The sequence below is a fragment of the Oncorhynchus tshawytscha genome, linkage group LG31, assembly GCF_018296145.1.
Source record: "Oncorhynchus tshawytscha isolate Ot180627B linkage group LG31, Otsh_v2.0, whole genome shotgun sequence".
NCBI lineage: Eukaryota > Metazoa > Chordata > Actinopteri > Salmoniformes > Salmonidae > Oncorhynchus > Oncorhynchus tshawytscha.
In genome coordinates, this window is record NC_056459.1 from 405619 (window position 1) to 418718 (window position 13100).

General features: G+C 41.2%; 1 protein-coding gene across 1 annotated transcript in view; it reads right to left on the bottom strand.

Moving 5' to 3' along the window:
* Nucleotides 1-249: 249 nt before the first annotated feature.
* Nucleotides 250-13100, bottom strand: part of LOC112229365 (ephrin-A3) — an 83338-nt gene continuing 70487 nt past the window's right edge. The window contains exons 4-5 of the mRNA XM_042310478.1: nt 9470-9544; nt 250-2595 (exon numbers count right to left, since the gene is read on the bottom strand). Of these exons, the coding sequence (XP_042166412.1) occupies nt 2477-2595; nt 9470-9544 (194 nt within the window). The 3' untranslated portion in view covers nt 250-2476. The remainder of the gene's footprint in view (nt 2596-9469; nt 9545-13100) is intronic.

A 13100-nucleotide genomic window follows, 5' to 3' on the forward strand; every position in this document is an offset into this window, starting at 1 on the left:
GCAACCTTTGGAACCGCCCTAGCAAAACCAAAGCCTCCTTGAAGGTAACGACGCTCACTGCTGCTCCTAGTGGCTGGTTTCCACGTCATCTCCCAACGTCTTTAGACATGGATGGACATCAAATACTGACTTGTATCAAGGGTGACGTGCCTGGCTAAATCATTCTTATAAAGAACGTTCCTGACAAAACAACTTAGCAACTGAATCATTTAACTTAGGATATAGATGTATAAAGACTTTTGCTAAAAGTATGATTTTTATTGTCATCATTTTAATCATTGTCATTCTTAGTTGAATTTACATGTTTTTAAATTGATTCTTGTCAAAGGTAAACACAATTCTTGTTGTTGTCTCCAACATTAGTAAATGCTTTTTTAAAATCCCCCCGGCCCCTAACATAAGCTAACATTACTGAAGCACATACTCTCTATCTCTCATACACTCCTGCATATTCAGATCCTACAAACAAGTCCCTCAACGAATACGAAAAGTCTAAAATGCACACATACTCGAAAGCGCAGACAATTACACTCCTTATACCTCCATATGCACAACAATGTGTTTTTCTCTCTCAATAATGCCTTTTCTCTCTCACTCTCTCTGACACACCCACACACACACACAAATTCAGCCCCTACCAGCATGTTTATAAAGTTATATTACAATGCACTATCGTCATTTCTTGTGTCAAGAATTTTAAGTGCAGCACAGGAGGAGTGATGTTTTTTGATCCAGTATCACCTCTCCTCTTATTTCCCCCGTGCTGCAGGCATAAATGCTATGGTTAAATGTAATGCTTTATAACATGTGAGAAGAATAGTTACACCTCTCCTCAAAAGTCTTAACTGGCATACATCCATGTACTGTACTTAACAGAAGCAAATGCTTTAGCAAAAATAAAAAAGTAAAAAAAATTTGGTACAATAGCTTAATGAAAAAATACTTGGAAATGTACACGGATAAACAAGCAAATCAATAAATAATGTAAACAAATGTGTAAATAAATGTTAATAAACCATACAGCATTGTCATCGAAAATGCAATCCTAATATTGTCAGACTTTATAGTATAAAACAGTAAATCTGTGGACTGCTGTCTGTCTGCAAATTCACGCATGTTTACAAAATGGAGACTAAAGTAATCTGTGACACAAATCAGTTTCCTCAGGCACCTGCCGCACTCTGACTACTATATTTGGTAGTTACCACAGTGACTGAGATTGTAATAATGAACAGCCTTGATTCGGTAACCTTTGAAAGTGATGGAGGAAAAAATAATAATAATCAGGTCTGGATTTGTAGGGTATTTGTTGTTATGAAATGTTTAATATTGTAATTTGTGGCAATAGAAACCATTCTGTTGACTATTGATACAAGATTGCTACCTGGAACCCAGACAAAGTGTTATGGGTAGATGCATCAGGCAAAAACACAGATCTGTGCTTCTGGAAATGCCCTCAAAGCACAGGTGCAGAGTCTCTTTAATTCCAGTTAATAAGGTTTGAAGGCAGATATGAAAACAGATCTAGGACCAGTTCTTGAAGGGCACCGTCTATTTTGTCTTTGACATGTGGGCTTTAGACCTTTCTATGCACCACAAAGCCACAGTTAGAGCACATCTAGAGGAGATGGATAAGGGCCTTATAGAGATTCTCTTAAAATATTTCTGTCTTCCGGTCAACACCATCAACACCTGGGCCTCGGTGTGACCAACTCGTATCTATGACAGTAAAAGATGGGTTAACATCCGGTAGAATGGCAGCAGTGTAGAGAAATGGCTGCAAGTATATGGCACAGCACAGTACAGTGAATCTTGGCAGAGTCCAGCATGGTCCACAGTACTGCAGCAACGCCAAGTCCAGTTGAGTTCCGTCCATCAAAGCCTATTGGACAGTCCATTGGTCAGGCTCAGTGTAGCCCAGTCCAGTTATGGCCATCCTACTCCACAGAGCTCAAAGGTCCTTCATATTGGGACAAGCTGAAGACAATGTCATGCGAGTTCCTTCGCAGATAGACAGGCAGCCATACTCCCATTACAAATCCCACTGCACATGCCCTACTTTAACTGTGTGTGTGTAGCCAGAGGCAGCCTAGGCATGATGGCTGTATCATGTCTAAGTCTGAATGCCATTTTCTGCTTTGGTCCGTGTGGTGGCACACCAAATGCATGAAATGCAGTGGCACATATGCACGTAGTGTATGTCCGACAATGCATGAACCAAAGACGTCGCACAAACTGTGTATCAACAGTGACTACAGGTGAGTTAAGATAGAATTGAGTGAGTACGATTTGAGAGTAAGTCCTGTTTTTTATGGTTGTGTCAAATTGATTGTAATTCTGGCTTTTGATTGGTTGAATTGTGTGACATTTACTTGGTTCCCTCTCACTTTCTAATTGAACCCGGGGTCAATGGATACAGAGCCCTTCAGTCTAAGCAGTTCAGATATCCATGTGATGTCACTCGGGGGGAGAGTCGCTAGGAAACCAGGAGGGCGGAGATGAGCAGTGTTGCCACGGTGAGCAGAAGGCGATCGCGTGATCGGCTGCTGCCACTGACGCTCTTCTCCAGTTTGGGAATTTCAGGGTTAAATTCATCTGTGGAGAGAGAGAAAAAGAGAGAGAGAGACAGAGGGTGTGAGAGAGACAGACCGAGAGAGTGAGAGAGAGAGAGAGAGAGAGAGAGAGAGAGAGAGAGAGGGTGAGAGAAACCATCAAATGACACATTAACTCAATCAATCTACAGCCGATGTTGTGCAATGCATACAAATAATGCACAAAAATCGGCAATTATCACCTGTGCTGCTACATATGATGCCATATTCCCTATTGGGAGGAGGAATAACCACACTTTGTTGTTCATCTTTTAAAATGTATGCATATTTTTATTCTAATGATTTGGCAGGATTTGCAATTAAATGAAATTAACATAGAACAAACCCATTGATTAGGCACAATCCTGCATTAGCTGGAGAGCAAGAGAAAGAGAGAACAGGGAAAAAATACATCTCATTCTCAAAGTAAGCTTGGGATGTGTGACCAGAATCCTGAGCCTCCCTATAGGCAGGTAGCCTAGTGGTTAGAGCATTGGGCCAGTAACCGAAAGGTTGCTGGATTGAATCCCCGAGCCGACAAGGTAAAAGTCGTTCTGCCCCCGAACAAGGCAGTTAACCCACTGTTCCCTGGTAGGCCGTCATTATAAATAAGTATTTGTTCTTAATTGACTTGACTAGTTAAATAAAAGGTGGGGGAAAAAATGAAAAATAGGCCACTATGGGGACAGACAGTGAAGAGTTAACGAACTAAGAGACACACACACAAGATGTGACACTGATATGACGAATGACACATGGCAGCAGACTTTTCTCCCCCGTTGACTCAAGAGAAAGAACAACATCCAACTCGACCGGTTTGTCTGTGCGCGTCTGCCACGTCAAAACCATTCTTAGAAATATTAGGAAACATGTCTGTCGGCTACGACAATGACACAACCCTGACATCTACACCAGTGACATGGTCAAATAAAGTAATATGGTAAAGTGATAGGGCCGAGTCCAGTTGAGTACATGTGGTAAACTGAGACTGTTCCAGCTGACAGCCCATAAAGTTAGATAGAGGACTCCAGATGGATATAACCCATTTTAGCATGCCATTGAGGGCCTCTACCCTTTTAAAGCAGTCAACTGGGTGGGGATTCCTATGGGTTTTGAGCAATCAGCCAAGGATCAGAGCATGGTCTTCTTCAAATTGCATGGCCTATGGTCAGTTAATGGCTTTAAGCTAAATCACCACCATCTATTCTCACTAGAAGGACAACCATCTCTGCAGCACTCCACCAATCAGGGCTTTATGGTGGAGTGTCCAGGCGGAAGCCACTCCTCAGTAAAAGGCACATGACAGCAAGCTTGTAGTTTGCAAAAAAAAACTAAACAACTCTCAGACCATGAGAAACAAGATTATCTGGTCTGATGAAACGAAGATTGATCTCTTTGGCCAAGCGTCACGTCTGGAGGAAACATGGCACTATCCCTACGGGGAAGCATGGTGGTGGCAGAATCATGCTGTGGGGATGTTTTTCAGCAGCTGGGACTGGGAGACTTGTCAGGATCGAAGGAAAGATGAAGCAAGCAAAGTACAGAGAGAACCTTGATAAAACAAACCTGTTCCAGAGTGCCCAAGACCTCAGACTGGGGTGAAGGTTCACCTTCCAACAGGACAACTACCCTAAGCACACAGCCAATACAACACAGGAGTATTGGGACAATGCTCTGAAAGTCATTGAGTGGCACTGCCAGAGCCCAGACTTGAACTTGATCGAACAGCCCTGGAGAGACCTGAAAATAGCTGTACAGCGATGTTCCCCATCCAACCTGACAGAGCTTGAGAGGATGTGCAGAGAAGAATGGGAGAAACTCCACAAATACAGGCATGCCAAGCTTGTAGCGTCATACCCAAGAAGACTCGAGGCTGTAATCGCTGCCAAAGGTGCTTCAACAGAGTACTGAGTAAAGGGTCTGAAGACTTACGTAAATGTGATATCTGTTTTTTAAATTTTAATAAATGTGCAAAAATGTCTAAATATAGGGTACTGTGTGTAGACTGATGAGGGATAAAAAAAAATATATTTTATATATAAGGCTGTAACATAACAAAAAGTCAAGGGGTCTGTCACGCGTACTCCCACTCCCCCGCTCGATGTCGCCGGTGTACTACTAACCACCAGTCCTGGCAATCATCATTACACACATCTGCCCCCCATCGTTACGCACACCTGGACCTCATCATCACCTTGATTTACTCTCCCTTTATTTTGCCCTCAGTAGCCCCAGTCATCAGGCAGTATTGGTTTTGTTCACATTCAGTACACTCATGTTTTTATTTCTTTTCTTTTCATCAAACTTACCTTATGCACCTGCTTCCAGTGTATACTTTACAGGGTCTGAATAATTTCCAAATGCACAGCATACATTTATTTATCTATCTATATACTGTATATACAGTATATCACAAAAGTGAGTACACCCCTCACATTTCTGTAAATATTTGAGTATATATTTTTATGTGACAACACTGAAGAAATGACACTTTGCTACAATGTAAAGTAGTGAGTGTACAGCTTGTATAACAGTGTAAATTTGCTGTCCCCTCAAAATAACTCAACACAGCCATTAATGTATAAACCGCTGGCAACAAAAGTGAGTACACCCCTAAGTGAAAATTTCCAAATTGGGCCCAATTAGCCATTTTCCCTCCCCGGTGTCATGTGACTCCTTCGTGTTACAAGGTCTCAGGTGTGAATGGGGAGCAGGTGTGTTACATTTGATATCATCGCTCCCACACGCCCTCATACTGACTGGTCACTGGAAGTTCAACATGGCACCTCATGGCAAAGAACTCTGAGGTTCTGAATTTTTTATTTTTTTGCTCTACATAAAGATGGCGTGGGCTATAAGATGATTGCCAAGACTCTGAAACTGAGCTGCAGCACTGTGGCCAAGACCATACAGCAGTTTAACTGGAAAGGTTCCACTCAGAACAGGCCTCGCCATGGTCGATCAAGAAGTTGAGTGCACGTGCTCAGCGTCATATCCAGAGGTTGTCTTTGGGAAATAGACGTATGAGTGCTGCCAGCATTGCTGCAGAGGTTGAAGGGGTCCTGGGGGAGACCAAGATAAACTTATTTGGTTCAGATGGTGTCAAGCGTGTGGCGGCAACCAGGTGAGGAGTACAAAGACAAGTGTGTCTTGCCTACAGTCAAGCATGGTGGTGGGAGTGTCATGGTCTGGCCTGCATGGGTGCTGCCGGCACTGGGGAGCTACAGTTCATTGAGGGAACCATGAATGCCAACATGTACTGTGGCATACTGAAGCAGAGCATGATCCCCTCCCTTCGGAGACTGGGCCGCAGGGCAGTATTCCAACATGATAACAACCCCAAACACACATCCAAGACGACCACTGCCTTGCTAAAGAAGCTGAGGGTAAAGGTGATGGCCTGGCCAAGCATGTCTCCAGACCTAAACCCTATTGAGCATTTGTGGGACATCCTCAAACGGAAGGTGGAGGAGTGCAAGGTCTCTGACATCCACCATCTCTGTGATGTTGTCATGGAGGAGTGGAAGAGGACTCCAGTGGCAACCTGTGAAGCTCTGGTGAACTCCATGCCCAAGAGGGTTAAGGCAGTGCTGGAAAATGATGGTGGCCACACAAAATATTGACACTTTGGGTCCAATTTGGACATTTTCACTTAGGGGTGTACTCACTTTTGTTGCCAGCGGTTTATACATTAATGGCTGTGTGTTGAGTTATTTTGAGGGGACAGCAAATGTACAGTTATACAAGCTGTACACTCACTACTTTACATTGTAGCAAAGTGTCATTTCTTCAGTGTTGTCACATGAAAAGATATCCTCAAATATTTACAAAAATGTGAGGGGTGTACTCACTTTTGTGATATACTGTATTTAACATTCTATTGGTTGCAAGTTTTGAATCAGGCGTCGTCTTGTGTATCAGCAATGTGCCACGGAATCGGTCAATCGAAAATCTCTTCCCAACTATTTTCAACCTGTTTGGCGCAGCTGTTGTTGTTTGGCGCATCTGTTGTTTGGCGCAGCTGTTGTCCTGAAATACTATACTTTTTTATTTATCACAATTTTCTTTAACCAATTTTGGTCTTTAATGCAGGGCCAACAGACAAGTTCATTACTGCCTCCCCCTTCCATTGCAGTAATGCTGCAATCAGTTGGTTGTAATTTTGGATAGAGCAGACATTTCCATATATTTTTGTTAACTGCATGTGCGACATACACTACCGTTCAAAAGTTTGGGGTCACTTAGAAATGTCCTTGTTTTTTAAAGAAAATCGAAAAAAAATGTCCATTAAAATAACATCAAATTGATCAGAAAAACAGTGTAGACATTGTTAATGTTGTAAATGACTATTGTAGCTTGAAACAGCTCATATTTAATGGAATATCTACATAGGCATACAGAGGCGTATTATCAGCAACCATCGCTCCCATGTTCCAATGCAACATTGTGTTAACTAATCCAAGATTATCATTTTACAACATTAACAATGGCTACACTGTTATTTTAAATGGACAAAAAAATGTGCTTTTCTTTCAAAAACAAGGACATTTCTAAGTGACCCCAAACTTTTGAACGGTAGTGTAACTCCACCAGTCCTATTTTCTTTTTAAATGTTAAAAAAATAATAATAATAATTCTATCCATTTGTTAATTCTGGTGCTTAAACTGAAATTGCAACCAGATTTCTATAGCTTCAACATGGTCAGCGAGGCCATCAGGGTTGCACAAGTGTTTATGGGTTATGACTTCTATTGTGTCCTCTTTCTGTTGATGCCACTAATCCATAAAGTACAGAAAGATGCATCAGGAGGCCCCAAGGCATTTGGGTTGTTTGGACTATGTGTGTTTACTGTATTTATTTATTTTCCTCCATAAACTCGGTCATGAGCAATCCGGCCACCATTGAACAACTGTGTGTGTGTGTGTGGTTGTATGTGTTTGTGACAGACAGAGAGAAAGAAAGAAAGAGAAATATAATGATGTGTGTGAGTGTGTTCCTAGCAAGGTGGTATTCAGAACTAGAGGTCGACCGATTAATCGGAATGGCCGATTAATTGGGGCCGAATTCAAGTTTTCATAACAATCGGAAATCGGTATTTTTGGACACCGATTTGGCCGATTTTTAAAACATTTTTTTACACCTTTATTTAACTAGGCAAGTCAGTTAAGAACACATTCTTATTTTCAATGACGGCCTAGAAACAGTGGGTTAACTGCCTCGTTCAGGGGCAGAATGACAGATTTTTACCTTGTCAGCTCGGGGATTCAATCTTGCAACCTTACAGTTAACTAGTCCAACGCTCTAACCACCTGACTACATTGCACTCCACGAGGAGCCTGCCTGTTACGCGAATGCAGTAAGCCAAGGTAAGTTGCTAGCTAGCATTAAACTTATCTTATAAAAACAATCAATCAATCATAAACACTAGTTAACTACACATGGTTGATGATATTACTAGTTTATCTAGCGTGTCCTGCGTTGCATATAATCGATGCGGTGCGTATTCGCGAATAAGGACTGTCGTTGCTCCAATGTGTACCTAACCATAAACATCAATGCCTTTCTTAAAATCAATATACAGAAGTATATATTTTTAAACCTGCATATTTAGCTAAAAGAAATCCAGGTTAGCAGGCAATATTAACCAGGTGAAATTGTGTCACGTCTCTTGCGTTCACTGCACGCAGAGTCAGTGTATATGCAACAGTTTGGGCCGCCTAATTTGCCAAAATGTTACGTAATTATGACATTACATTGAAGGTTGTGCAATGTAACAGGAATATTTAGACTTATGGATGCCACCCGTTAGATAATATACGGAACGGTTCCGTATTTCACTGAAAGAATAAACGTCTTGTTTTCAAGATGATAGTTTCCGGATTCGACCATATTAATGACCTAAAGTTCGTATTTCTGTGTGTTATTATGTTATAACTAAGTCTATGATTTGATAGAGCAGTCTGACTGAGCGGTGGTAGGCACCAGCAGGCTCGTAAGCATTTATTCAAACAGCACTTTAGTGCGTTTGCCAGCAGCTGTTTATGACTTCAATCCTATCAACTTCCAAGATTAGGCTCGTGTAACCGATGTGAAATGGCTAGCTAGTTAGTGTGGTGCGCGCTAATAGCGTTTTAAATGTCACTCACTCTGAGACTTGGAGTAGTTATTCCCCTTGCTCTGCATGGGTAACGCTGCTTTGAGGGAGGCTGTTGTCGATGTGTTCCTGGTTCGAGCCCAGGTAGGAGCGAGGAGAGGGACGGAAGCTATAATGTTACACTGGCAATACTAAAGTGACTATAAGAACACCCAATAGTCAAAGGTTAATGAAATACAAATGGTATAGAGAGAAATAGTCCTATAATTCCTATAATAACTACAACCTAAAACTTATTTCCTGGGAATATTGAAGACTCATGTTAAAAGGAACCACCAGCTTTCATATGTTCTCATGTTCTGAGCAAGGAACTTAAACGTTAGCTTTTTTACATGGCACATATTGCACTTTTACTTTCTTCTCCAACACTTTGTTTTTGCATTATTTAAACCAAATTGAACATGTTTCATTATTTATTTGAGGCTAAATTGATTTTATTGATGTATTATATTAAGTTAAAATAAGCCTTCATTCAGTAGTGTTGTAATTGTCATTATTACAAATAAAATAAAAAAATTGTCAGTTTAATCGGTATCGGCTTTTTTTGGTCCTCCAATAATCGATATCGGTATTGGCGTTGAAAAATCTTAATCGGTCGACCTCGATTCAGAACCCATATAAATAATATTATGCCATTACTGAGAGAGAAAAAGAAAGGGGGGGCAGCAAGAGCGGGGGAAAGCGTCAGAGAGAGCACATCAGGATAGAATTGAGAGCACTCACCAATGTTGTGTATTTTGATATTGGGCCTGACTGTGTAGTCAGGTGGAGTCTGACTGGAATCATCACCATGGGAGACTTAGAGAGAGAGGAACACAAATATGCAAAGTCATTAAATTTCCCACACTACTTATTTTACACAGAAACTTCCCTATAAAGTACACTACCTTTGACCAGAGAGCGGGTTCCGTCTCAAACGGCATCCTATTCCCTATATAGTGCACTACTTACAGTGCCTTCAGAAATTATTCACACCACTTTACTTTTTCCCAACTTTATTGTGTTACAAAGTGGGATTAAAATTGATTTAATTGTCATTTTTTTGTAAACAACTTACACAAAACGCTGTAATGTCAAAGTGGAAGAAAAACATGTTAGATGTTAGATTCACCTTTGGCAGCGATTACAGTGAGTCTTTCTGGGTAAGTCTCTAAGAGCTTTCCACACGTGGATTGTGCAACATTTTCCCATTATTCTTTTCAAAATTCTTTAAGCTCTATCAGATTGGATGTTGATCATTGATAAACAACTATTTTGAAGTATTGCCAACTCCAACGAAGTTTTGGCCTTGTGTTTTGGGTTATTGTCCTGCTGAAAGGTGAATTCATCTCCCAGTGTCTGGTGAAAAGCAGACTAAACCAGATTTTGCCTGTGCTTAGCTCCATTTAATTAATGTTTTATCCTGAAAAACTCCCCAGTCCTTAAGGATTATAAAGCATACCCATAATATGATGCAGCCACCACTATGATTGAAAATATGGAGGAGTAATGTTTTATATTGGATTTGCCCCAAACACAATACTTTGCATTCAGGACAAAAAGTTAATTGCTTTGCCAAATGTTTTGCAGTATTACTTTAGTACCTTGTTGCAACATTTTTATTCTGTACATGCTTCCTCCTATTTATTCTGTCAATTAAGTTTGTATAGTGGAGTGACGACAATATTGCTGATCCATTCTCAGTTTTCTCCTATCACAGCCATTTAACTTCTTCGATATAGGGGGCGCTTTTTTAATTTTTGGATAAAAAAACGTTCCCGTTTTAAACAAGATATTTTGTCACGAAAAGATGCTCGACTATGCATATAATTGACAGCTTTGGAAAGAAAACACTCTGACGTTTCCAAATCTGCAAAGATATTATCTGTGAGTGCCACAGAACTGATGCTACAGGCGAAACCAAGATGAAATTTCAAACAGGAAATGCCCCAGATTTTGAATGCGCTTTGTTCCAATGTCTCCTTATATGGCTGTGAATGCGCAAGGAATGAGCCTACACTTTCTGTCGTTTCCCCAAGGTGTCTGCAGCATTGTGACGTATTTGTAGGCATATCATTGGAAGATTGACCATAAGAGACTACATTTACCAGGTGCCCCGTTTGGTGTCCTCCAGCTGCATGTATTTTACCATTTGCTTCAGAGGAGAAACCAAACTGCCACGAATGACTTATCATCGAATAGATATGTGAAAAACACCTTGAGGATTGATGTTTCTGTCGATATTATGGAGTTAATTTGGAAAAAAGTTTGGCGTTGTAATGACTGAATTTTCAGGTTTTTTCTTAGCCAACTGTGATGAACAAAACGGAGCGATTTCTCCTACACAAATAATCTTTTTGGAAAAACTGAACATTTGCTATCTAACTGAGAGTCTCCTCATTGAAAACATCCAAAGTTCTTCAAAGGTAAATTATTTTATTTGAATGCTTTTCTTGTTTTTGTGAAAATGTTGCCTGCTGAATGCTAGGCTTAATGCTATGCTAGCTATCAATACTCTTACACAAATGCTTGTGTAGCTATGGTTGAAAAGCATATTTTGAAAATCTGAGATGACAGTGTTGTAACAAAAGGCTAAGCTTGTGAGCCAATATATTTATTTCATTTTATTTGCAATTTTCATGAATAGTTAACGTTATGTTATGGTAATGAGCTTGAGGCTATAATTACGCTCCCGGATACGGGATTGCTCGACGCAACAGGTTAAACTTCGTCCCCATTGTCCTCATGGTGAAATCCCTGAACGTTTTTTATTTGATTTTTTATTTGACTAAGTCAACAAAAAACGAATTCTTATTTATAATGACGGCCTACCCCGGCCAATCCCGGACGACGCTGGGCCAATTGTGCGCCACCCTATGGGACTCCCAATCACTGCCAGATGTGATATGGCCTGGATTTGAACCAGGTACTGCAGTGACGCCTCTTGCACTGAGATGAAGTGTATCAGACCACTGCGACACTCGGGAGCCCCCTTCATTATTTATTTACTTATTTAGGCTTGCCATAACAAAGGGTTTGAATACTTATCAACATTTTACATACACAATTCCACTTTGACATTATGGGTTATTGTGTGTAGGCCAGGGACATTTTAAATTCAGGTTGTTACACAACAAGTGTGGAAATAGTCAAGGGGTCTGAACACTTTCTGAAGGCAGTGTTGAAGCCCCTTTGGCAGGCAGTGCCTTCAGGTCTCTCCAGAGCTGTTTGATCGAGTTCAAGTCCGGGCTCTGGCAGGGCCACTCAACACCATTTAGAGACTTGTTCCGAAGCCACTCCTCCTTTGTCCTGGCTGTGTGCTTAGGGTGGTTGTCCTGTTGGAAGGTGAACCTTCACCCCAGTCAATGTCCTGAGCGCTCTGGAGCAAGTTTTCATCAAGGATTTCTCTGTACTTTGCTCCGTTCATCATTCCGTCTATCCTGACAAGTCTCCCAGTCCCTGCCACTGAAAAACATCCTCACAGCATGATGCCGCCGCCACCACCATGCTTCACAGTAGGGATGGTGCCAGGTTTCCTCCAGACGTGACACTTGGCATTCAGGCCAAATAGCTAAATCTTGGTTTCATCAGACGAGAATGTAATTTGCCTTTTATTGAGGAGTGGCGTCTGTCTGCCCACTCTACCACAAAGGCCTGATTAGTGGAGTGCTGCAGATCTGGTTGTCCTTCTGGAAAGTACTCCCATCTCCACAGAGGAACTCTGGAGCTCTGTCAGAGTGACCATCGGGTTCTTGGTCACCTCCCTGACCAAGGCCCTTCTCCCCCGATTGCTCAGTTTGACTGGGAAGCCAGCTCTAGGAGGAGTCTTCGTGGTTCCAAACTTCTTCCATTGATGGAGGCCACCTGTGTTCTTGGGAACCTTCAATGCAGCAAACATTTTTGGTACCCTTCCCCAGATCTGTTCTTCAACACAATCCTGTCTCGGAACTCTACAGACAATTCCTTCGACCTCATGGCTTGGTTTTTGCTCTGACATACACTGTCAACTGTGGGACCTTACATAGACAGGTGTGTGCCTTTCCAAGTCCATTGTATTGAATTTACCACATGGATTCCAATCAAGTTGAAGAAACATCTTATGTAAATAAGATATGTTTTTATTTTGATTAAATTTGCAAAAAAATCTAAAAAGCTGTTTTCTCTTTGTCATTATGGGGTATGGTGTGTAGATTGCTGAGGAAAATGTTTTATTTAAACCATTTTACAATAAGGCTGTAACACAAGAAAATGTGGAAAAAGGGAAGGGGTTGAATTCTCTCTGAATGCACTTTATATAGTGCTACAGTTTATAGTACACCGTATAGGCCTAGGTCAGAAGTAATGCACTATAAAGGGAATGCGTGCCATTTGGGAC